Source organism: Palaemon carinicauda, chromosome 16, assembly GCF_036898095.1.
Source record: "Palaemon carinicauda isolate YSFRI2023 chromosome 16, ASM3689809v2, whole genome shotgun sequence".
Classification (NCBI taxonomy): domain Eukaryota; kingdom Metazoa; phylum Arthropoda; class Malacostraca; order Decapoda; family Palaemonidae; genus Palaemon; species Palaemon carinicauda.
In genome coordinates, this window is record NC_090740.1 from 128,590,219 (window position 1) to 128,617,718 (window position 27,500).

Here is a 27,500-nt window from a genome sequence, read left to right on the forward strand (position 1 = left end):
TACAGTAACAAAGTATTGTTTATACCATTTCTCAACTTATTCGAAACATCTATACAGTTGATATTACATAAGCACCAATGTGTTATAACCTATCATATTGTTTTCTTTAGTACATTTAAAACTAACATACACACACACACGCGCGCTCTCTCTCTCTCTCTCTCTCTCTCTCTCTCTCTCTCTCTCTCTCTCTCTCTCTCTCTCTCTCTCTCTCTCTCTCTCTCTCTAACAAATGAAATCTTTGTTGCTTCACAAAGTTTGTTATATTGAAAATCAATCATGATTAAATTTTCCTTACTTTCTCTAATCTCGCACCATCTCTGTCACATCGAACGTTATAGAGGCAACTTAATTGTTCGATAACTTTAAAAATCGGCCTAGTACTTACTTCTCTTACTTTTTTATAGATGGTTTCATAATTGAAGTGGGTACAAGTTGACTTATAACTAAAGTTAGGAAAAGTATTTTGGATATGGAATGGACAATCATCTTTAGTAACAGTTTAGAATTATCGTAAATTATCATTCTGTCATTAGCGGCAGTTTGTTATTGTTGATTAAACGCAAAAAGAAAAAATAATTTTCCTGCTTTGCCACGTATGTAAGATTTATATTAATATGGTAAATAATAATTGTAATAACATATTTACTAAAAGCTTTTAATATCATGCGTGTTTAATGCCTACGTTTGTTTATTATGATCGAAGATGGAGCGTACAGTAAACGAATGGAAGGTTTCCGTTTCAGGCGGCGTCATAAAGAAAAACATAACATTATATGAATGGCATTCATTTCATTTATTTGGAAGTTCTAAGAAAAATTAAGTAGAACATTGGTAATAGCAAAATCAACATATAATCAATACTTGGTAAGATTGTTGTCGATGCAAAAACTAACCAATACACAGATGTGTAAATGCGTCTGTTTCTTCGTTATGATCAGAGATAAGCGTAAACAAAACATTAGTTGTCGTTTTTATTGTGCTTTTTGGCGTGTTTAGGAAACGGATGATATAAAATCGCCTTTATTTTGATAATTCTGGATTTTCAATGATACAACTAAAGCTAGTCTATAGAGTGATGGTTTTGCTATTCACCAGTTGTCTTAAACAATAGATATGACAAAAATTAAAATTTGTCTGTATTTTGGGTAGCATTATAACGGAAAATGTATGGTGTTTACACCCATCCTGGTTTTGATTTTAACCTTTTTTCAAGTTATTATAACTTTAAAGCATATTAAATGTTTGATTTATTTACAAGAACAATTTGACATTATAAAAAAGATGCAGTATAGTACATAGAAAGTATTGGAAATGGGTAGTAAACACGTTTGAAGAGGCAAGTTGATGGTTGCCATGGCCCCAATAGAATTATTTGTTAGGTGTGTTTCAAAATATGCGATTTTCCATTTACACGAGGTCATTCATCGACCAAATTCTCGCATAATTCGGGACCCTATGTATATATATATATATATATATATATATATATATATATATATATATATATATATATATATATATATATATATATATATATATGTAAATATCACCCACAAATGGCATTTAATACCAAATTCTATCTTGGGAATATATATCCACTTGGAATTCATCTTATGGTAACAGCTTCTGGCCGGGTGGGGATTCGAACCACCACCTGTACGGCTGGAAACCATAGCTCAGTCGGTAGGGTCCCTGCCAGCATGGTTTCCAGCTGTACAGGTGGTGGTTCGAATCCCCACCCGGCCAGAAGCTGTTACCATAAAATTAATTCCAAGTGGATATATATTCCCAAGATAGAATTCGGTATTAAATGCCATTCGTGGGTGATATTTACATTAATCAAAATCACGTGTGCTTGTGATATATATATATATATATATATATATATATATATATATATATATATATATATATATATATATATATATATATATATATATATATATATATATATATATATATATATATATATATAAAATGTATATGTATTTATTGCCCCAGGAGGAATGCCATGTTCCCAGGTTCAAGGCAGCAATAAACAGGTAGGCCAAAGGCTCGTAATCCCTTTTTTCTCTCATTTTGATGCATGTAATTTTAAAAGAAAATTAAGTCACATTTTGAAAGAAATATATTTAGTGCACTTTATAAAAATAAGTAACTTTCTCTTCAAACCCCATTCTAATAATTGTGACTTTTCCTTTGTCTCCTCAGGCGCTTGTTTAATTTGGGAGGAATTGATGTGTGTCAAATTATTTGTCCTAGCTTTATTGACAAGTCAGCCAAGCCATGTGAACCTCACTGTCACATCATGAACATGTTGCCTGTGTATTGTATACACAACAAGGAAGTGTGGATGACGAGCAAACTCTTCCTCAACTTGTTTCATTACTACTTCATACTGGAGGTTGAGTGGTACCTGCAGAATGAAAGGTTGGATTTTAATGTCCTGCTTATCCTGGGTAATGCTCTGGGATACCAATTTCTGTTAAAGTACTGCATTACAATGCGCAAGTGATTTCCTTTCCTCCCAACACCACAACACCAGTTCACTCATCCAGCCGATGGACCAGGGTGTCATTAAAACCTTTAAGGCTCATTACAGCAGATGGGTGCTGGTGGGACTCCAAGGAGCCACGGATAACGATCCTGCTCTTGATGTCATTAAGAATTGAAAGAATTTCATAATTGCAGGCTACCTGCATGTTGTCAAGACAGTGAGTGTTTGATGGAAATGTGTGTAGGCCATTGCCAGATTCAATCCTGATAAGGTTTTTAAACATGAAGAAAAGGGTGGCCTTATCAAACAGAATGCTTAAGGAAACAACTGGGATTGATGTCTTGGAGATACTTGACGAACATGAAGAGAATTGACCATGGAGGACCTTGTTAAATTAGTCCAATTAGCAAATAAGGAATAGGAAGAAGCTAGGGTGACGAATCTAACTATGAGCATGAAAGCATCACACTTGAAAAGTTGGCAGAGATGTCGCAGATGGTGGAGGATTTACAGAATGTGTCATACGATGGAGTATACCTTCAAGATCATGGGTACCTTAGATAGGGGTTTATTAGTTTACAAGTACATCATAGATGAATAAACAAGGCTGAGAACCAGGTCCTCATCATGATGGTTCTCAGCCCTCGTGTGAACCAGCTACAGAGCCAGCCACAAAATCTTCAACCGCTTCTCTAGCAACCTCAGTGGAACTCCCATAAAACAGTGATGATTATGATGTTGACAAACCTTCACTTGCACCAGAAAGGTAAGATATTTCTCAGAATTTTGCAACATTTAAAATTAGTTTTGAAATATTGTACGGTAACATTAACAAAAGAAGAAAAAAATTTATGGATAACTGTAATCACATGTTTTAAACTTTTAAAATGTTACAGTACTGATTACTCGTTTGTGTAGACCTGTCATACCAAGAACCTTCGTCTCTTCACTCTCCATCCAGTTGTAACTGTACTGCTTATTAATCTCATCCACCTTACCATTGTTCCTCTTTGCAGAATATCTGGTAAGTGTACTCATACATTTATAATACAGTACTACTTTTTTTTTAATACTGCTATTATGTAAACGAGTGAAAGAGAAAGCCATTTAATGTATTATTAATTGTAATTAATTGTTATTTTTTTTTCTTTTTTTGCAGCAGTGTTAAGTTGCGTATCTATGACGTAATGTATTTCTCATGTACACTATATGTAGTGCAGTATACTTGTACAATACATGTTCGAAATACTACTATGTACAGGTACTGTGCCTTAGGGGTAGAGTCCTGAGATCAAGAGCAATTTCTTAGCTTAGAACTTCTTCATAAATGGTAAGTGGTGTTTATTTGATTTTTTTACTGTATTGTCTTATGGTATTCATATGTTCATTGAAAAAGAACTACTGACTGTAATTACTGTGCAGTAAATGAAATATGTAGTTACAAGCTGTGTATTAGGTGACGAGTTGGTAGGGTTGTGAGGTGACATTGCAAAGACAGCAGTCAATTAAGAGTGATGTGTCGTCTCACCTTAGCAAATTAAGCTTTACTGTAGTGATGGTGCTGTACATATATTACTATGATATACACAACAGTATCAGTGAATATTGCTAGTTAGGAACAAGTGTTTTCTTATGTATACTGTACATGAGTGACAACTTATTCATAATGTCATCTTACCTTAGGTACTATACTGTACTGTATATGGTACTGCAGCAATCTTATTAATGTACAATTACCTACTGTATATAAAGTAATATAAACTATAAATCCCTGATAGAAACTATGTGAAAACAATGTACAGTGAGCTATTTAGGGTGTTAGTCGACCACGTGTAGGCAGTGGTCATTTGATTATGAAGTTAAGGAGTCGACTCATCTTATGACAACAATATTACTTGGATTTTCGATCTTCGGGGGTTTCTCTGTTACCTATCCCCTGCAAAGATAGAGGTAAGGAATACCTTTACCAGAGGCTGGAACAGCCGTTAAAATTGTTAACAAGGTAGTTAAATACATGTGGTGAGTGCAGGCGGGTTACCCTGCCCACTCTACTATCAAAGACTCATCACTTTTGTCTTCGGCTGCAATAAGTACGGTCATGTAGTTGCGTTGTATCCAAGGTTGTTAAATCTTATTTGAATCCTTTTTAATTTAAATCATTGATACTGGGTTTGTGTTAATGATGAAACAAGCAGGAATGCGTGTGTAGGATAGACTCTGCATTGGATTATTATTATTATTATTACTAAGCTACAACCTTAGTTGGAAGAGCAAGATGCTGTAAACCTAGGGGCTCCAACAGGGAAAATGGCCCAGTGAGGAAAGAAAACAAGGAAAAATCAAATATTTTAAGAACAGTAACAACATTAAAACTAATATTTCATATATAAACTATTAAAAACTTTAACAAAACAAGAGGAAGAGAAATAAGATGGAATAGTGTGCCCAAGTGTACACTAAAGCAAGAGAACTCTAACCCAAGAAAGTGGAAGACCATGGTACAGAGGCTATGGCACTACCCAAGACTAGAGAACTGTGGTTTGATTTTGGAGTGTCTTTTATACTAGAAGAGCTGTATACCATAGCTAAAGAGTCTTTTCTACCCTTACCAAGAGGAAAGTGGCCTCTGAATAATTACAGTGCAGTAGTTAACCCCTTGGGTGAAGAAGAATTGTTTGGTAACCACAGTGTTGTCAGGTGTATGAAGACAGAGGAGACTATGTAAAGAATAGGCCAGACTATTCGGAAAATGAACCGTAACTAGAGAGAAGGATCCAATGTAGTACTGTCTAGCCAGTCAAAAGACCCCATAACTCTACCAGTAGTATCTAAAACAGCAATAGAGCTATTCTCTTTTTACCTTGAGGACATGAATGTTTGCAATTATCCCCACGTGTAGATTGTAGATCATGTCCTTCCGTCAAAAGCGGGTATATTCTTTGAGTAGCAAAAGGCTAAGACTTCTCTGATGTCATTCTTGGCAATGCACATGACAAGGCCAAAGAGACTGTTTACTACTTTACTCTCTTCATCAAGTTTGCTGAAGCTACTGGATTTATGTCTTTCTCTCCCCCCCCCCCCCACAACTGGGTCCCAGGAAGTACAGTATGCTTCAGGAGCAAGGAAAACTTGGGTCTACATCGGAGGTTTTTTTTTTTTTAGTGTTTGTGGATTTTGAGGTTATCACCACGCTCCAATATGTTCTGGTAGAACATGTCTCTAAGATGAAAAGTAGGTGAGGGATTCGTGCCTCAATGTGCTGTGTTCCGGTACGAGTGGCCATTCCCTAGTTTGGAATCTGCGGACATTGAGTTGGATGGAGACAGAGTATGCATAAAAATCACCCAAGACTTGATGTACAACCCAATTGGGGTGAGGTAGGATGACAGATGTCCACTCTTGGAACAATATCTCAGTGGACAGTGTACAGCAACAGATTTTAGATATAAGAGAAATTGCAGACTGATCAAAGGAGGCATGAGTGAGGCAGAGCATGAAGAAGAGAAATTGATGGTGTGATGATCTTACAGGGAGCAACAGCACCCTGCTTAGTTGGATGCCAAGAGATTAACAACGAAGCTGTGGAATTTTAGGCGTTAACGATGCTGAGCTGGTGTATGATGGATATGATTGTCTGTGATGATGTAGGGTGATGAAAGATCATGGGGTACATTTGATATGAGCCAAGTGAGAGTTAGTGTAAAGTGTGAATGAAGGAAAAGGATATTCATGGGAAAGGGACAAGGAGCTGGAAATAGCAGCCTTGTTAACATGACTAGTGATCTGTAAGGGCATACCGAGATTACAGTGTATGAGAACATGAATCTTGGTATGTAAGTAGGAATACATTATTGTAGTAAACTTCTACGAGAATTTTGTCTTGTAAGCATAAGCAGGTGGTAGTATGTGGATAGGAAACAGAGTAATAGCTAAGCCATAAATTTATTGAGTCAAATTAACCCGACTTCATCCTGCATTTATACTTGGATTTTCACATGATCGACACCATTTTGGAGCTAATGAAGTAAGAACCTAAATTTGTTTCTCTAGTCATCGTTTCCTCAGGGTTGAGTGATTATAAGGGGTTAGGATAAACAAATTGCTCTCAAAACCTCATATAATTAATGAATATACACTTTGAATAAGTGCATTACAACTTTTGATCCTAATGACTTATGAAGGGCCATGCCCCAGTAGTCTTATTCCATTTAAAAAGTTTTAGCAATAATTATCAACAAAAACAATTTTTGTTTTGGTCTTGCCCTTGAGTCCCATACCATGGAAGTAATTAAAAAAAATTCATAATTATTTTAAGAACAATATGTACTCAATACTTTCTACTTTCTGTATTGTTGAGTTTAGTTTCCCTGAAAAATAGACAAAAAGGCACAAAATAACAAAATGTGAAAAAAAATATATGGGTAATCCAGCTGATGGATTATCACCATTGGACTCTTTTGATAATTAAGTGGTTTCCCTAGGTTCGCAGTTGGATAATTACCATTAGCAGGTTTTCATAAGTTTTTCTTGAAGTTTTCTTTGTCAGAAGAGGCTATGTGTAGGATAGTTTAATGGCGTATTAGCTTAGGAAGATAGTAAACATCTGAAATTCTTTAAACGATTTCAATTTATTTTACATGGTGTAGGCTTCCATACCAATGTTGTACAAAGTAGTCATTTGCAAAAATAATATATGTACTCCATGTAAATCATTTCTAATGATGCCCAAGTATTGTCATCAATTTGTTTAGTCTATCAAACTTTCTAAAGGTAATATATTCTTACTGAAAGTTGTGGACATTGTTAGATAGTATTGAATTTAAAAGTTTTAGATTTTTCTTAACTTATTTAACAATTTAAATTTAGTGAGTTATTTTCCTATGTTTATCTAATCCTGGTAGACTTGAATATAACATCATTTTAAAGATGAATCCTATTATTCACACATGTAAGGAATTGCTGAAAAGCATTTTTGGTTTTCTATTTGGTATATTTTGTTTTCAATACTTCTAAGTCAACTTTGAAATTTTTGGGTCGTAAACCTTTTGTTCCAAGTCCAGTGATGGCAAATGTAGCTCCTGCATATTTAGCATCTGGATCATCTGGAGAGGTACCAGTCGTAGAAGAAGTTGCATACAGAATGTCGTAATTTGGTCCACCCCAACAAACAGAAGTCATATTTTGTGCTGGCATTTCTACACTTCGGATAATTTTCTTTGTCTTTGGATCAATACAAATTACCTGTGTAATGAAGTAAAAATATCAATACTGATTTTATAAAAGAGTTACTTGTATGTAATTTACTTTAAATCATAAAAACTTACAGAATTACTCGAAAAAGATTTTCTTGTTTTTCTGTGTCATTTTCTATATACATTTTCTTTTTATTTGCTGAACATTCCATGAGGCAAACTTGAATTAGGATACCAGAGGTGATTAGGCAATGAGAATAAGCAGCTGTGGAGAAGATAGAAGCCACTACAATAGTGTTAGAAACTTAATTTTCATTCACGAGGTGAATTCCAAATATTAAGGGTTATACTTGCGTAGAGACAGCCAAAAGGAATAACTATTACAGACCTGGTGTAAATAACAAGCAATCAAACTTTAAAACCATAGTAGGAGAAAACAGGAATTACCTTTTCACTCACAAGTATTATTTTATTCTGAGTCATTTAAATGGGGTTACACTTTAAGTTCTATTTACTATGACCAGACAATAATAAAAAGAAAATGGGCTTTGTTTCATTATGGTTGGTTACCATAGCAACCCCACTGCTGGGCATCATGTGCAGCTGCCAATAAGCTTCACTCTATTCAGGTCAAAGACTTTGCTTAAATGACTCAGGTTTCTGTAGCTAGGAAAAATACAAATTTTTAATATTTGCAGTTTATTCCTATGCATATATAAACTTCTGAGACATTTTTATGAAAGTTACAAGTACATTTAGTTATTAGCAAAAGTCAAACGTGGACACGTAAAAACAGTCCAACCGGCTCGTAAAGAGGCAGTGTCCAATACTTTAGGTCCAATCGAAGACAGATAAAGCCATATGAAGATCAAGCATCAAACAAAGTCAGTGTATCAAATATAATCATTCATAAATGGGAATATGTTATTCTTACCTGCATTATGGTGTGATCCAAGCCAGTACTCCAGACCCATCTAATGATGCAATCAGACTTGATCCACATTTCATACCCTTATAATGTAGAGAATAACTAATGCTTTGGTAAATAATTAGGTGTCCCGCAAGAACTTCAGCTAGACAATAGGGCTTAAAGAAAATATTTTAAAGATATGTGAGAACAATTTCCCTGGTAGTCATCCGTAAAAGTGTTCTGTCTTCTTCAGACACCATGGCTACAGAGTGGTTCTTGCAGAACGCCAGAGTTCCAGCATACCCGTAGTGCAATAGAGCCCATTTTCTTTTATTATTATCTGGTCGTAGAAAACGGAACTAGAAGTGTAACCCTATTTAAATGACACAGGTTTGTATAGTTTGGAAAAATACAAACTTTTTGAAATTTGTAGTCTTTGAAGTATCTCCCATTCTCTACCTGGTAACTGTGACATTTTGTGAAATTTTAAACTTTACCTTTTTACCATAGAAATTTGCTACCCAGAGGTTCCCATCTTCATCAATGCACATACCATCTGGAATATCTTTTGAAAATCCTGAAGACTTGTAATCCAAGACTTTGCGTCTATTTCCTGTATGGAGAGTAGACATTTAAGATCTTTTTATTTGTTTATAATATACAGTACTATACAGTATTGTATATTCCTTTTTAGTATATTTACATTTTGTAGCCTTTCACATAAGGATAAAACCTTTGAATGAAATTTAAACATTATCGATTGGCTAACTGCAATAGACAAAAATATGTACAGTATATTATCATTTCAGTAGGGGTAGCTTATTTGTTTTCTAAGTACCCCTGCACTTAAACATGAATAATGATAAAATATATGGTCTTCCTGCAAAGAATACAGTATCAAAGGTGTTGGCTAAGAAAGATTATTTCTTTGCAAAAGCACTAATAGATATACAGTAAAATTACAGCATCATGATGTTTAAATTATAGGTAACAAAGAAAAGTGCACTTGGACCTAAACAGATGGTTGCTATTAGTTGAATTCTTTACAGTAATACCCTTCTTTACGTCAGTTTCAAGTTTACGTAATGATTAGGTCATCGTTGAATGTTAACATAAAAATAAAAGCCACGTTACACCATTTTACCCCAACTTACTTCGTACAATGATGATGAAGTACTGTACAGTACTGTACTGTACTGTATTTCACATGGAAGCTTATCAATGTAGGTACAATACCTTATTAATGTAGGTACAGTACCTCGTTTTTATAAAATGATAGCAGGTTATGATTACTTTGTGTTCAATATGTGTATAGGGAATGTATAGTCCACTTTATAGGGTGAAAATCTGATTTACATTGAAAATTAACTTACGTTAGGTCGCTTGGAACCAATTAATGCTGTAGGCAAGGTATTACTACACTATAAAGCTAGAATATGACAGGAATTTGACCTAGTATTTGTGATATAAGGATAAGGTTAATTAGAATTTTCCTCTGGTATGTCGCAATCATTTTGCCACTTGCTTGGCTCTTTGAAAGAATAGGACTTTGATTTTAGAATAGCCCAGAACATGATTGAAAGCTAAAGCTTCTATTACAGGTCTAGCCTATCTAGCAATTATAAAAGTACTGTTAAGGAAAGTATAAAATGTGAAGAAATACATTACAAGAATTATGTCGGAAAAAATAATAAGAAATGCATTATTTCATTAAAGTGAGCAAAAAACAATCTTGTTCATGAAGATATTAAAAATGCTCTTTGCTTAGAAGCACTAATAGTTTCAAGTATAAAATTAATAATTTTTTTTTTATGATGAATAGTTGAAGCATTGGAATTTTGTTGACATAAAATCCATTGCCAAAAAAACAGGATATAATGAGATTCCTTAGTAGCAGGACTTTTGTACCCTCATAGTTTTAGCTTTGTTATCTTTCCCTGATCACAATAGGTATCTGTCAACACCATTATTCAACAAGGCATTGATTTAGTAATGAAATTGAAACCCAACTTCGTACAGTACTTACCAATATTACCCGTAACTTTGTCATAGTCAAAAGCATCCACAGAATATTCCAAAGAATCAATGTAGTAGAAGGTTTTAGCATCATGACTCCATGCTAGACCATTTGAGATGGAGATCTGCAAGTTTTGAGATGGATGAAATTTCCATTTGCATAGGACAAAGAATTATTCTTACCTTGGTCTACATATTATTTTAGTTATTAACTTAAATAGCATACACAACTTGAACCTACTCCTGTGTGTCACTGACTTAGGGTTATCTTCCATGTTATACATTGCTCAATAGAGTGTAATACAAAACTATAGTTATCAGTAACAATTTCAAAATAGGAAGTGGCCTGACATAGTGGATCAAAATTATAACATGCTAATTTTATGCAGTTGTTCTTTAGGTAATATACTAACAGCTTAAGATGTTCATAAAAAATGTTACCAAGTTTAAACTATCTATTCTGAAATGAGATAATTTATAAGGAATGATCCCAAAATATAGTTACATTACTGTATTTCAAGTATACCAAGATCCTACACACAAAAGGAATGATACAAAAAATCTGATGGAATCTTGTCTACACCATGGTCAAGGTTTGATACACCTTAGCAGTACTTTACACTTTTTAAGTCTATGCAACAAAAGTAGAAAGTACATGAGTTTTGAAACAAAAATCTCATATCTTAAAAACCTAATGTTGGACTTTTTATTAAGTTATCAAAGAAATATTACATTCACCAGTTTTAGACATTTATTTTCTTGTTAGGATTTGATACTTTTAAGCCATGGCATAATGATATAAATTAGACATAGAATTTGTTGATCCTAGAAAAAAATCCAAATAACTCATGCCTTTTACTTGTCACCAATAAAAGGAATACAACTGCACCCCGTACCAGATTTCATGTATTTTTCAGCATTTAGATAGAACTTATCTCAAGATAAGACTCTTGAAAAAAACAATTATTGCTAATGTAAATATCTTTTTTTTTTCTCTCTTGTCATTTCTACAATAACCTTGATTTTAGAGCTAACCTTTTGTAAACACTGTGAAACCGAAAGTTTTGAATCTAAGGAGAACAATGACCCTTTGTGTAAGTCTGGTTGTCCTGGTACAGTCTCATAACCCATGGTACCTGTGAATTATAAATAAGATTATAAATCTAAATATAAATTTACTATTACATTTTCCTTATCAACTTTTGTGATATGCAACTTACTGATAGGTTTTGTGGATATTAAAATGGGGAATTTCAACAAAGTAGATTTAAACTGCAACTGCATATTAAATACAGGGGATTTTATGGAAAGGAGCATCTGGTTGGAGGCTTTGGGGAGAGGGGTGGTGGCTGAGAGGGGCAAAACGTTTTTAATTCTTTCAGTCTACAGTACTTTGTTTTGAGTATTGTTCTCCTGTCTGTCTTCAGCTTCTGACTCCCACCCTAATTTGTTGGACATGAACTTGCAGTCTGTGAAGTTTTTTTTTATCTGAACTGGATATTAATCTCTCTCACCATCGTTAAGTTAGTTCTTTATGTATATTACGTAAGATTTTTCAATATTAAACTTAGCCGGTGATTATATAAGCTGCAACTCTGTTGCTCGACAGAAAACTCTACGTTCAAAATACGCCAGCGATCGCTATGCAGGTAGGGGGTGTACATCAACAGCGCCATCTGTCTAGCAGGTACTCAGTACTCAATGTAAACACAGAACCAATTTTCTCTCTGTCGGGCTACCGGCAAGACCTACTAATACGCTGTTACTAACTGGATTTGTTTTCACAACTATTTGGTGAAGTACACTATTCTAGTTTTGAGCTTTCGCTATGCAGGTGTTTTATCTTCATCTCAAAACTTGAACTCGTTTTGGATAGATTTAATTAGGGTGACAAAGAGAGTATGGACTCTCTTTCACTTTTAAATGGCCGACCCTTCCCTTAGACGGAAGTGTGTTTAGGTTTTTAGTAATTTTGCTTAACACGTTATAGATCTATATATTTTATATCTCTCCGCCTTTATTAGGCCTCTTCGATTAACTTTCCATTTATTATAAACATATAAAGATAATTTTTATGTTTTGTTTATATGCGACCTTTCCTGATAGTAGGCGGTCCTAACTTGGAACCGAAGTTAATCAACGTTGAGCCCGTTATATCGTATTTAGCCTTTAAAGAATTTAAAACTTTTTAAATTTAATGTTTTATGAAAGAATTTCTTTGATAGTCTTCGTACTGTTTTCAAAGATGAACTAACGTTTAGTTTTTTAGACTACGCAGTTGTTGACGTTCAGGACGTTCAACATACGCTCTATCGTTACGATAGAGAGAGAGAGTGTATCACGGTTTCACTTTGCAGTAAGAGTAAATCGATTCTGACGTTTTGTTCATTCTTTCTTAGCTTTAATGTTTTAAATTCTAAATTAAAGGAACTTTTTATTGGAAAACCTTTCAGTTTTTTTTTCCTTTAGTCAAATAACATGTTTTTTTGACGATATATAATTGGGCTCTTCTCTTAGGTGCGAAATCAAGAGAGAAAGAGAGAGAGAAATAGAGACGGAGGGAGAGAGAGGAGAGAAAACGTTCCGTTCAAGCGGGTAACGTTGTTCTCGTGTTGCTCTTGTCCCTAGTCGCTGTACGGGGAAGAAGGTAAAACGTTTCTAGGGTTTTATTCTTGTCCCCAGGCTATGTGCGATGAGAGATTGTAAACGTAGTTTATTTGAACTAGTGTTTAGTCTCTTTCCCAGCCACTGAATTTTTTATCTTTATATATGTTTTCTGTTTTTTGCTAGTATTAATGTGCTGCATTATACGACTGATTTCGTAATTACTACCTTTTAATGAGGGTAGAATTGCGTGTTTCAGGCAGAAATCAGTAAAAGTTTCAATTTCAGTGAAATAAGTGCAAAACAGAAAATCGAAGTGATAAAGTGATATGCGCAAAGTGTTACAGTGTTGCGTCCGAAGGTTCGTCTGTTCGTGCCTGTCGTTCACCTAGTCCGGGACCTCTTGCAAGCTCCCAAGCCCAGGGGAGAAGTAATGTCGAACGACTTATGGGTTCGTCAGGCCTTGATCAACGAACAGACGTTCCCTCTATGGTTTCGGGCGTATCTACCCAAGATCGCCCCACCCACACAAAGACGAGAGAGCCCATTTATTTCTCGTCTGCGGAAGAGGTTTCTCGTAAGAAACCATGGACCAAGGTCTCGCAGCTTATTAAGGGCAAGTCGGTCCCTTCCGCGCAAGTCCAACGGCCCAGTTGTAGCCACTGGGTCAGTTCGGACTCGCTGCAGTCTTCCGACGACTGCTCACCTCCTAAGAGAGGCAAAGCGGTACCGCATCAGGCAGTCACACCGTCTGTTGCCGCACCTGCTCCTGTAGACCCTAAGTGGTCTTTGCTGCAGACCATGCAGTCTCAGTTAACGTCATTGATGCGGGACTTTCGTGCGGAGAAGGTTGACACTGCACCAACCTCTAGCCTACAACCAACCACGGTTGTGCGTCCTGTGGACGCTGAGGCGACCTTCTGCCGCACACCAGCTGAGAGAGTCCCGCCACCCATGCGTTCCAGTGTACCCTGCCAGCCGCATGTTGACGTTCAGTAACGCACGGAACCTTCCGTTGACGTTCGCGAGGTACAACAACAGTCTAAGTTGTTTTGTTTTGACGCGGTGCGTCAACCTCCGCATTCTAGAGTTGTTTTGACTGCTCAGTATAGACAGTCAAAGCAGTCTCGAGTGAACACTGTATGTCCTCACGCACCTGTTGTGGTTGACAGTTCAGTTGTTGACAGTTCACAGACTGTCAAGCAGTTACATGACGTTGCCTTCTGGTCTGCTACTAATGCACCAGTGAGAGACTCACTGAGGTAACCTAGCTTTTATCGGACAAGGTTCCTGTAGATGAGAAAGTGCTGTTCTCCCTCCTACTGATATTCCCTTGAGGACTCTGTCAATTGGAGAGGAGCCTTAAGCTGCTTAGCCTCCTATGGACTTTAATTAAATCATGATGATTTTTTAAGGATCTTCGTCCGGATCTTGTAACTGCTGCTCCTCGTTCGCCTTAACGTCAGAACTTACACTAGGCCTAGCTACTTCGAAGCCGTTGTTTTTAAGCTAGTGCTCTCTCGCTCTCCTAGAGAGCGTTACGTTGGCTAGGCGACTGGTTTTTGCACCAGGAGGAGTTTTAGGGATACAGCCTTTGATTTCCCTTCTTTTAAACTGGCTTATAGAGCGAGAGTCTGATAGGACACGAGAGAAGTTCTCGGCTTGGGAGTTCATGCCTCTGCCCAGATAGACTTCTCAATTCTGGTAGACTCGCCCTGGCGCCTAGCCAGGATACGCTCCAAGTTGTTTACAGGTCAACTTCTCAACTTTTGTCGAGCCTTTGAAGTTTTGCTGTACTATTATGTCACACATAACAAGGCTTTCAGGGATGGTAATTGGTTCCGCCTCAGTCGCTAACCCCGTCTATTGCCACACCTGCTCCCGTAGACCCTAAATGGGCTTTGCTGCAAGACATGCAGTCCAAGCTTGCGTCCTTGATAGAGGACTTAAATGCGGAGAAGAACCTTCTGGCCAACAACCTTCCAACCGGTTGGTTGTGCGCCCTGTTGACGCTGAGGTAACCTACTCGCGTCTGCCAGTTGAGGTGGTTCCTCCTTCTGGCCAACAACCTTCCAACCGGTCGGTTGTGCGCCCTGTTGACGCTGAGGTAACCTACTCGCGTCTGCCAGTTGAGGTGGTTCCTCCACCGATGCGACCCAGTGTGGGTTGCCAGTCGCACGTTGACGTTAAACGACGCTCGGAGGTGGTTGTTGACGTTCAGGACGTTCAACAACCAGCAGAGGTGACTTGTTGTGACGCAGTGCGTCAACCTCAGCAACCCGGTAGGGTGTTGACTGCACAACCTAGACAGTCTAGACAGTTTCGGGTTGACGCTGTACTTCCTCGCGCACCCATGGTTGTTGACAGTTCACAGACTGTGCAGCAGTTCCATGATATTGCGTCCGGCTCCGTCACGCATCCACCAGTGCGACCGGATTCAGCGAGTCAGACGTTGCACACTCCGTTGCCGTTTCCTCATCAGTTTCGGATGAGGAACCCTCTGATGAGGACGTTGCTGAACAAGACGATCAGCCCCCAGCCCTGCTATCCATCCAGAAGATGCTGAAGAAGGAACGCTGCCCAGTCAGGCTGTGGATGAGTCTGGTAGGGACACTGTCATCCGTGGTTCAATTTGTGTCACTAGGAAGACTACACCTCCGTCCTCTTCTATACCATCTAGCTTTTCACTGGAAAAAGGACAAGACGCTAGAAGCGGTCTCGATCCCGGTTTCCGGAAAGATAAAGTCTTGTCTGACTTGGTGAAAGGACTATATCAACCTTAGAGAGGGTCTTGCCCTGACTGTTCAGACTCCCAACCACGTTCTCTTCTCGGACGCATCGGACGTAGGCTGGGGTGCGACATTAGACGGTCGGGAATGCTCGGGATTATGGAACTCGAGTCAAAGGACAATGCATTTCAACTGCAAGGAGCTACTGGCAGTAAGTCTGACCTGGAAAAGCTTCAGGTCTCTCCTTCAAGGCAAAGTGGTGGAGGTGAACTCGGACAACACCACGGCTTTGGCGTACATCTCCAAGCAAGGAGGGACCTACTCTCTGACATTGTACGAGATCGCAAGGGACCTCCTCACCTGGTCAAAAGGTCTAGACATATCACTAGTAACGAGGTTCATCCAAGGCAACTTGAATGTCATGGCAGATTGTCTCAGTCGGAAGGGACAAATAATTCCAACAGAATGGACCCTCCACAAGGATGTATGCAAGAGACTTTGGGCCACCTGGGGCCAGCCAACCATAGATCTCTTCGCAACCTCGATGACCAAGAGGCTTCCAATATTTTGCTCACCAATCCCGGACCCAGCAGCAGTTCATATAGATGCCTTTCTACTAGATTGGTCACATCTAGATCTATATGCATTCCCTCCGTTCAAGATTGTCAACAAGGTACTGCAGAAGTTCGCCTCTCACGAAGGGACAAGGTTGACGCTAGTTGCTTCCCTCTGGCCCGCGAGAGAATGGTTCACCGAGGTACTTCGATGGCTAGTAGACGTTCCCAGAACACTTCCCCTAAGGGTGGACCTTCTACGTCAGCCACGCGTAAAGAAGGTACACCAAGGCCTCCACGCTCTTCGTCTGACTGCCTTCAGACTATCGAAAGACTCTCGAGAGCTAGAGGCTTTTCGAAGGAGGCAACCAGAGCGATTGCTAGAGCAAGGAGAACATCCACCCTTAGAGTCTACCAATCGAAGTGGGAAATCTTCCGAAACTGGTGCAAGTCAGTAGCCGTATCCTCGACCAGTACCTCTGTAACTCAAATAGCTGACTTCCTCTTATATCTGAGGAAAGAACGATCTCTTTCAGCTCCCACTATCAAGGGTTACAGAAGCATGTTGGCATCAGTCTTCCGTCACAGAGGCTTAGATCTTTCCAACAATAAAGATCTACAGGACCTCCTTAAGTCTTTTGAGACCACGAAGGAGCGTCGTTTGGTTACACCTGGTTGGAATTTAGACGTGGTACTAAGATTCCTTATGTCAGACAGGTTCGAACCGCTACAATCAGCCTCCCTGAAAGATCTCACCTTAAAGACTCTTTTCCTGGTATGCTTAGCCACAGCTAAAAGAGTCAGTGAGATTCATGCCTTCAGCGAGAACATCGGATTCTCATCCGAAACGGCTACATGTTCTACAACTTGGTTTTCTAGCCAAACACGAGCTGCCTTCTCGGCCTTGGCCAATGTCGTTCGATATTCCAAACTTATCGTATGGTTGGAAATGAACTAGAAAGAGTCTTATGTCCTGTAAGAGCTCTTAAGTTCTATTTAAAAACCTTTACGAGGCCCGTCTGAAGCTTTATGGTGTTCAGTTAAGAAACCATCTTTGCCTATGTCAAAGAATGCTTTATCCTATTTTATCAGACTGTTAATACGAGAAGCTCATTCCCATCTGAATGAGGAAGACCAAGCTTTGCTGAAGGTAAGGACACACGAAGTTAGAGCTGTCGCAACTTCCGTGGCCTTTAAACAAAATAGATCTCTGCAAAGTATAATCGACGCAACCTATTGGAAAAGCAAGTCAGTGTTCGCGTCTTTTTATCTTAAGAATGTCCAGTCTCTTTACGAGACCTGCTACACTCTGGGACCATTCGTAGCAACGAGTGCAGTAGTGGGTGAGGGCTCAACCACTACAATTCCCTAATTCCATAACCTTTTTAATCTTTCTCTTGAAATGTTTTATTATTGATTTTGGGTTGTCCGGAAGGCTAAGAAGCCTTTCGCATCCTACTTGATTTGGCGGGTGGTCAAAGTCATTTCTTGAGAAGCGCCTAGATTAGAGGTTTTGATGAGGTCCTGTTGTATGGGTTGCAACCCTTGATACTTCAGATCCTAGGGGTCGCTCAGCATCCTAAGAGGATCGCGAGGCTCCGTAAGGAAGACGTACTTAAAAAGGCAGAGTAATTGTTCAAGTCGACTTCCTTACCAGGTACTTATTTATTTTATGTTTGTTATTTTGAATAACTGCTAAAATGAAATACAAAATACTTAGCTCATAATAATGTAAACAAGTAATGCTGGTCTCTACCCACCCCCCTGGGTGTGAATCAGCTTATATAATCACCGGCTAAGTTTAATATTGAAAAATGTTATTTTTATTAATAAAATAAATTTTTGAATATACTTACCCGGTGATTATATATTAAAGGACCCTCCCTTCCTCCCCAATAGAGACCCAGTGGACCGAGGAGAAAATTGGTTCTGTGTTTACATTGAGTACTGAGTACCTGCTAGACAGATGGCGCTGTTGATGTACACCCCCTACCTGCATAGCGATCGCTGGCGTATTTTGAACGTAGAGTTTTCTGTCGAGCAACAGAGTTGCAGCTTATATAATCACCGGGTAAGTATATTCAAAAATTTATTTTATTAATAAAAATAACATTTTTCATAATTCTGACCATCCTTTGAATTCAGATCTTTCCAGACTGTACCATCTTGCACGTAGTATTAGGCATGTAGATAATTCTAACAGTCTTGCCTTCTCCATTATAAGGCTCAATAATACATAATATTCTAGAAGTTTTATTCCACCTATTACCAGATTGTGGCATGATCTTCCAAATCAAGCACTTGAATTGGTGGACTTTCAGAAGTTCAAACTTTCAGTGAATGTTTTTTATGTTGAATAGGCTGACATGAATCTCTCTTCATTGTTTATGCTGTGTATGACAAATCTATTTTAACTGGCTGCTGATCTTAAGATATATATTCTTTATTCATTACCTCTCATATACTGTAGTTTATTCATTTCTTTATTTCTTGTCCTCACTGGACTTTTTTCTCTGTTTAAGCCTTTGGGCTTATAGCATCCTGCTTTTCCAACTAAGGTTGTAGCCTAGCTAGTAATAATAATCATAATATTATTTTTTACTAATTACTAGGACTGCCTTTTATTTAGGTGTTTGGGAAATTCCTCCTTGCTCGACCCATTTTGCTGACATGGAAAATACCAATATAAACAGGTTTTGGTTCTTTCCAAAATAAGGGTTAATGAATTCCATGTAGGAGCAATATTAAGCAAGGAATGGATATCTAGACCAGAGGTTAAAATCCTAGAATAAGACCTAAATAATTCTCTGCTCAACTATCTTTGTCTTGATTTTAATGAAATATTTAGTATTCATATAAATTTATAATTTTAGTCAAATAGTGGAGAAAATTTTTAGACTATAGGGTATTTTTACGTCACTTCAATTATCACTGATAGTGAATCAACTTTCTGGCCTATCTTTACTAACAACTGTTCAGTGGAAAGAGGCTAATTTTCTCTTTGTAATTAAATTAGGCAGTATTTCCAAGCCTTCCAAATGTCTAGTTTCCTCCCCTGTAAACACATACAATATCTCTATTATTCGTTTTGTTATGATAAAAATTCATGTTTATATATTCAAGGACTGAATTGGGTTGTATAGTATTCATCCGACCATTTAGTATCCGACATATGACAATATGAGCATTGACATTCATAGGTACACTTCCTTTCCAGTAATTTCTACAATAGAATCGATACAACAAAATGTGTGTACCAACAGAAAATTTTAGGAGTAGGCTAGTAGGAGAATTTAATTAATGAAATTAGAATCACCAATCATAAAACATTGTCCAATATCTTGAATAGGCAATGGAATATAAAAGAAAGGTAACCAAGCTATGTTTTAGATGTAGGAGGTAACTAATGACAATGTGAACTCTGCAGATGCAGCCTTTTGCACCTACACCTTTAGTAGTGTACCACAATCACAGTGTTTAGGAGTGAGCAATGAGCAACCTGAGTTGGATCAGTTCTCTTTATCCAATATCAGTATTAAACTCTTTGGGATTCTCTTAATTCCATGCCTTGATGACTGAAAATGCATTTCTATTTTTATATGGGTTCCATTCTACCAAGCTTTTGCAGTATTCCCTATTACAGAATGATAATTCTGAATGTTACACGTATTTCAGTTAAAGTCGTGTGAAATGAACTTTGTGCTTATGTAAAATTAGGCATAATAGTCATATTACACTTACCTGCCCAGAGTCTTCCAGTGGGGTCACATTTACCATCATTGAAACGATTGGTAGAACTTCCTTCATCTACTGTTTGAAGGACAGCTTTAGGGTCAACAGTCGTCTCATCTGCATCATTAGGGGACCACTCTAGTATGGCTAATGATCGACCTAGACCGACAACTAGCAGGTTAGGGTCATCCTCTAGTGGTACAACAAAGCCAACAGTCTTGCCAGTTCCACAGTCATCTTTTCAAACAACAGATAAATAAACTAATCACATGTACATTGGGCCTCTTATATTTTAAATTCTGTCATGAATTAGAACCTTGTTAAGAACTAAGATGTCTGTATAAAAACAAATAAACATGATGTTGATGTGAACTGGGTTATTTAGCATTATTTTTCAATTTATTTGGGTGCAGAAAGTAAAAAGAGTGATCTTGAAAATTTTGGGGGTATAAAGTTTGTTTTTAAGAGAGAAGGGTCATTAAAAATACAGTATAAATATTATAAAGTAAAATTTTCAGAGAAAAAATAAACATAACTGACAAATGTATGTGCAGGGCCTGGACTATGTTGTTATAAAGAGGTTATTATTGATTTCAGCCAACATTGGGTATTTATTTATTTTTAACTTTATATCTTATTGGGGTGATTGATACAAAAACATTTACTTGAATCTATCAGAAAATTAATGATTATGGAGATATTTACCAATGAATGATATCCCTACAGCATTTATATAAGTACCAATGGCATCTTTATGTTGCCACACAGGTGTTCCTCCCTTTGGGGTATTGATTTTGGGCTATGCATTGTAAGTAAAAAAGGCTAATTTTTTTTTTTTTTCATCATAAATTGTGGATACATGGAGGCAAATTATGCCTCCATGGTCAATATGGTAAAACTGCTGAAACCTTATTTGTTCCTTTTTTTCCATCTTCAGTGACTTTGAATACTGCAAGTAGTACAGTAATATTAATATCTGTAATATTTGCTGTTCATTTGAAAGTCATAAATAGCAGCAAAATACTCACTTAAGTGGAAAGCATTCATAGTGAAGTATGTACTGTTTGCCAGAATAGAGGAGTAAGGAAAAGATTCCATTTTGCGAGCCAAGCGAGTCACGGCGGAGCAAAGACCAATTAAACTGATTAATTATAGGTAGTAGGTTGGCCAGGGCACCAGCTATCCGTTGAGATACTACCGCCAGAGAGTTATGGGGTCCTTTGACTGGCTAGACAGTACTAAATTGGATCCTTCTCTCTGGTCACGGTTCACTTTCCCTTTGCCTACACATACTCCGAATAGTCTGGCATATTATTTACAGATTCTCCTCTGTCCTCATACACCTGACAAAACTGAGATTACCAAACAATTCTTCTTCACCCAGGGGATTAATTACTGCACTGCAATTGTTTAGTGGCTACTTTCCTCTTGGTAAGGGTAGAAGAGAGACTTTAGCTATAGTAAGTAGCTCTTCTAGGAGAAGAACACTCCAAAATCAAACCATTGTTCTCTAGTCTTGGGTAGTGCTATAGCCTCTGTACCATTGTTTTCCACTGTTTTGGATTAGAGTTCTATTGCTTAAGGGTACACTCAGGCACACTATTCTATCTAATTTCTCTTACTTTAGTTTGTTAATTTTTTTATAGTTTATATTGACATATTTATTTCGATGTCGTTGCTTTTCTTGAAATATTTAATTTTTCCTGGTTTCCTCTCCTCACAGCTATTTTTTTCCCTGTTGGGGCCCCTGAGCTTATAGCATCCTTCTTTTCCAACTAGGGTTGTAGCTTAGTAAGTAATATGTATAATAATAATAATTATGTAATTGACGTACAGTAATCCAAAAAAACCCACCCATACAGCTAAAGTAACTAGCACAACTTATATCCTGTGCCAAACCAGAGGAGCAAGGATAAAATGTAGGAATCGATTTGTAGTCTTAGAGACCTTAAGATATGAAGAGCAGACAAGTAATGAAGAATGGTATGATATTAAGAACATATATCAGTCAGTTGCTGATGAGGTTTTTGGGCATGCAGTTACAAGGAAAAAACCACAGATATCATATTGCACTTGGTTACTATAAAGAGATGAAGACAGAAATTGATTATTGAAAGTTTTTGAGGAAGTAATGAAAATTGCAAGGTAGGGCATGCTAAGTATTCCAATATTGATAGTGAGTTAAAAAAAAAAAACAGGAATGACTGGAGAGAATATTTAGACAGGAAAGCAGATGAGGCTGACAAAGCTATGAATTCAGGGAGTGGCTATGGTGTAAGAATTGTTCATAGAATTATTAATGAAATTTCTACTGGGGCATATAACCATCCAAAAGAGAGATGGATCTGTTATAATAACAGAAGGTCAAGAAAGGCAATGTTGGACGGAACACTTTAGTGAGGTCTTGAATAGGAGATATAAAGGGAATAATTTGTTTGATATACCTGAGGCTGAGGAAGGCCTTGATGTGCCCATGAATGAATTCAGTATGTTTGAAGTCGAAGCTATCATTAAAAAACTCAGAAATGGAAAGGCCCTGGATGCACTGGAATATCTGCTGATATGATATTGGCTGAAAAAGAAGTGACCCTCAGAATACTTACAAGATTACTTTGTAGAATGTGGCATGAAGAAGCAAAAGCTGATGAATGGGAGCTAGGAGTGTTGGTGAAAATGGCAAAAGATGGAGATCTAACTAATTGCAATAATTACAGAGGCATCACACTTACATCAGATTAAAGGTTTAAAGGTCGCTCATGAATGGCAGAGGCAAGGGACAGTGACATTGCCCTAGCAAGCAGGACAATGCCCTAGAGACTGACCATATATTATATGATCAGAGCCCAAGCCCCCTCTCCACCCAAGCTAGGACCAGGGAGGGCCAGGCAAATGGCTGCTGAATACTCAACAGATAGACCTATAGGCTCCCCCAAACCCCCCAACCTTAGTTCATAAGGATGGTAAGGTTGCAGACACTAATGGCACTAACGAGACTGAGCGGGACTCGAACCCCCGACTGGCAAACACCAGGCAGAGACATTACCAATCAGGCCACAAAAAATATATAGGATGCTCATTCTGAAGAGACTTGAGAAAAAGATTGATGAAAAGCTGAGAGATGAACAAGCATGAATTAGAAAAGGTAGAAGTTGTACTGACCAAAATTTCATTTTAAGACATTTAGTACAGCAATGTGTGGAATATTTAAAATCCACTTTTGATGGCATTTGTAGACTATGAAAAAGCATTTGATAGTGTGTGCAAGCCAATTTTGTCGAGAGTCCTACGTTATTAAGGAGTTCCTCTCAAATATGTAAATCTGCTTAAGTCTGTTCATGAGCATAGCAAGTGCACAGTTAATGTTAGTGGAGTCCTATTAAATGAATTTCCAGTGAAGAGTGAAGTACTTCAAGGGAATGTGTTGTCACCTATGTTGTTTATCCTCCTCATGGATTTTTAATGCATAGAACAGTTGGGGATGGTGAAGAAGGATTGAACTGGATTGGTAAAAGGAAATTAGTTGACCTAGAGTATGCTGATGACTTTGTCCTTATTAGTAGAACACCACATGACTTGGAAAGCTTGCTTAACAGAATGCATGAAATATCACATGAGGTTAGGATCAAGATGTAGACAATAGAAGAAAGACAGAGATTATGAGTAAAGAGTATGCAATGATAGATGAAATATCATTAGGAGAAAGGGATGAGGTGAAGTCATTCAAATATTTAGGAACTATGATCTCTAATACATGATCATTAGAATTTGAGTTTAATAAAAGATTGAAAAATGCAAATCATACGATAGCTAGGTTAAGTAAAATCTGGAAATCAAATTGCCTGAAATTACATGTGAAAATCAGGCTATATATCAGTTCAGTGAGATCAGTGTTACATAAGTCGTGGTATAACAATGAAACAATATCCAACAGATTTTGTAGATTTGAGAACAGAGCCCTCAGAAGAATATTGGGAGTTGAATGGCAGGACAGAATTAGAAATGAAACTATAAGAGAGATTACTCAAAGTGCCATATGTGGATGAGATCATGCTGAAGGGTAGATGAAGATGGTTTAGACACGCTCTTAACACTCCCCAAGAGAGATTAGTCCACCAAACATTTATCTGGATTTCACAAGGAACTGGAAGAGTTGGAAGACCCAGGCCTTCATAGTTGAGGACTATGAAATGTGAAGTAGGAAATGATGAATGGAAAATATTGTTTTAAAAGCTCAAGATGGAGACGACTGGCGAAATCTAACCGAAGCCCTTTGCGTCAATAGGTGTGGGAGGAGATAATGATGATCTGAAATCTGATGTTTGTTGAAAGTAATTTCACTGGAAATAGATCTAATGAAGAGTAAGAATAAGCATAATATAAGCTTTGAGTGTTGTATTTTGGTAGGGCATTTTCCTTTTACATTCAAGCGAATGCAGCATTTTCCTTGGCTAATTTGGAATCAAAAGTTAAAGATAATAAGAAAAATTATTATTATATAAATTTATGAAAAAACATACAAATAATTCTTTAAGAAACAAGATGTAGGCTATCTCCCAAAATATAAATATCAAAGACAAACTATCCCCAAGAAATAATTTATCACGCTTTTCTGTAGCGTATGACTATAAGTAACTATGAATATACAAAACGCCTTGTAGATAGTAGGTTGGCCAAGACACCAGCCACCCGTTGAGACACTACCACGAGAGAGTTATTGGATCCTTTTATTGGCCAGACACTGGATCGCCCACTCATTTTTTCTTTGCCTACACACACACCAAATAGTCTGGCCTATTCTTAACACATCTCGTCTTTCCTCATACACCTGAGAACACTGAGAGTACAAAACAATTCTTCTTTGCTCAAGGGGCTAATTACTCTGCTGTAATTGTTCAGTTTGTACTTTTTTCTTGGTAAGGGTAAATAGACTCTTTAGCTATAGTAAGCAGTTCCTTTAGGAGAAGAACACTCCAAAATCAAACCATTGTTCTCTAGTCTTGGGTAGTGCCATAGCCTCTGTACCATGGTCTTTCACTGTCTTGGATTAGACTTCTCTTGCTTGACGGTACACTTGGGCACACTATCTTATTTTTTTCTTCCTCTTGTTTGTTGAAATGGTGTGTTGGGCAGGCCTAATAGAAGGGCCATGGATGTCTCATGGTTTATCAAGAGGTTGTCTTACCCTTATCTGTTTCTTTTTCTTTTCAAAACCATCCTTATTGTCCTCCCGTCAGTTGAAGTGGCTATCCTGAAGGGTATTTAGCCTTGCATGGTGTATCGGCTCCTCCATGTTGACCAGATTTTCCCATTTTTTTTCTATAGTCCATGAGTTTGATCAATCACTTTATTTACATTTCTGTACATATTTTTTTATCATTCTTGTTAATTTAGTTTTATAAGTATGATGTATCTTTTTTTATTACTACTAATTCTTATGTTGTCATTGAGCAATATCCAGGACCAGTACGCCCTAGATTTCGTTAATGCCGTCTACTGTATTGCAGTATTCGTGGTCTTCATGTAAATATTCAAGGCCTTAAAGTTTCTCCCAGACAGTATGATATTCTTTTGTGCTCAGAAACCTAATATGAAGCACTCATCTGAGCTCCTTATAACTGCTTTTAGGAAGCCATTAGTTTTAAAACGGGATGTCATTCCTAGGGTCAGAGGAATGGCGGTGTATATTAGGACTGAGTACCCTGCTTCTCATGAGTCCTGCCATGAATATGGATGTCATGAAATTCCAGTAATAAAAGTTTGTAGCTGGCATAACAACTCCTATTAATGTTCGATCTACTGGAATCCATACATGGATGATTCTATCTTCAATTGTCTTCTTACCATTATGGCAAAGATAAAAGAAGATGATAGAAAGGCCTCTTTTGTCTTTGTTAGTGATTATAATGTTCGCCATTGGGAGTGGTTAAATTCTGTTTCTCCTACCGATTGCCATGGCATAAAAGCTTTAGACTTTGTCTCTGAATCAGGCTTTGAGCAAATCATAAGTGAAGCTACTCACAGGTCTGGTAACTGCTAGGATCTCATATGCACGAACTCCCCTGGCGTTATAACAAGTAAGGGGTGTTCTCCAGTTAGGCCATCTGATCATGCCTTGATTTCATTAGTAGTGAAGACTGAGCAGCCTCTCCCTGTTTTATCATACTCATTAAGATTTATATGAAATCTCAAGCAAACTAGAATGGGATTTTGAGTGATCTTTTGGGCTTGAATTGGTCAAAATTGTATAGTAGTGTTGATTTTGTCATCACTTTGAATGAGAATCTAGTCCACATAATTGATAGACGTATCCCTTCCTATGTGCTAAGATACTAAGTGAAGGACAAACCATGGTTCCATGATGATTGTAGACGTGCTTATTTGGAGAAGCAGGAGGCCTATCATCTTTGGAAGGTTAACAGATCAGATTTGACTTCGAATAACTATACCCGGCTTAGAGCTTTTGCTGAGAGAGTTTATGTTTCAACTGAACATTAATAAAATTCAACCTGAAAGAAACCCTTTCTGGTACAACCCAGGAACATAAGTGGTGTACTACCCTTAAATCTGCACTCTTTGGTATAGATACAACAGTTCCTCCTGTACTTAAACCAGATGGCTCTGTCACTCACTGTTCAAAGGAAAAAGAAACCCTTCTGGTCGATATGTTTGACAGTATGCAGAGTAATGAGAAACTTGATCTTCCTCATTCCTATTTTCCTGAGGGTAAACTAACTAGTTTAGCTTTTCGACCTTGTGAGGTTAAAGCTCTCTTGATGGACCTTGAGGCTTATGGAGGTGTAGACCCAAATGACATTTTTCCTTTTTTTATAAAGAGTGCAGATTTCTTAGCTCCAAAGTTATCTGTTATTTAGTGCAAGTTAGCAAGACGGGGAGCTTTTAGCACTTATTGGAGAATTAATAATGTTATTCCACTATGTAACTGTGTTCGTGGTAGCTCGTTCAATCGATTACCACCCAATTTTCAAAAATCCCATATTATCTAAAGTTTTTTAATGTCTTTTGGCAAAATGTCTTAATAGGTTTGCTGAAGGTAATTATCTGTTCCCTAGTTTGCAATTTGGTTATTGTAAAGGCCTGTGAGCATGTGATGCCCTTCTTACAATCTACAGTGCTGTACAGAAATCCTTTGATTGTGGTCAGGAAGTTTGTTTGATTGGCCTTGATTTTAGTACTCCCTTTGACCGTGTTAAACATAAGACCCTTGTTTTCAAACTCTATCAGATGGGAGTGGGTGGGTCGTTT

At 37.5% G+C, this 27,500-nt stretch overlaps 1 protein-coding gene across 3 annotated transcripts in view; it reads right to left on the bottom strand.

Moving 5' to 3' along the window:
* Positions 1 to 7,120: 7,120 nt before the first annotated feature.
* The window catches only part of LOC137655873 (regucalcin-like), a 29,097-nt gene continuing 8,717 nt past the window's right edge, over positions 7,121 to 27,500 (bottom strand). For 2 of the 3 annotated variants that reach the window (XM_068390080.1, XM_068390078.1), the window contains exons 3-7: positions 20,247 to 20,474; positions 11,654 to 11,754; positions 10,629 to 10,743; positions 9,100 to 9,215; positions 7,121 to 7,741 (exon numbers count right to left, since the gene is read on the bottom strand). In XM_068390080.1, the coding sequence (XP_068246181.1) occupies positions 7,481 to 7,741; positions 9,100 to 9,215; positions 10,629 to 10,743; positions 11,654 to 11,754; positions 20,247 to 20,474 (821 nt within the window). In that variant the 3' untranslated portion in view covers positions 7,121 to 7,480. The remainder of the gene's footprint in view (positions 7,742 to 9,099; positions 9,216 to 10,628; positions 10,744 to 11,653; positions 11,755 to 20,246; positions 20,475 to 27,500) is intronic. The other variant, XM_068390079.1, reaches the window with a different exon arrangement.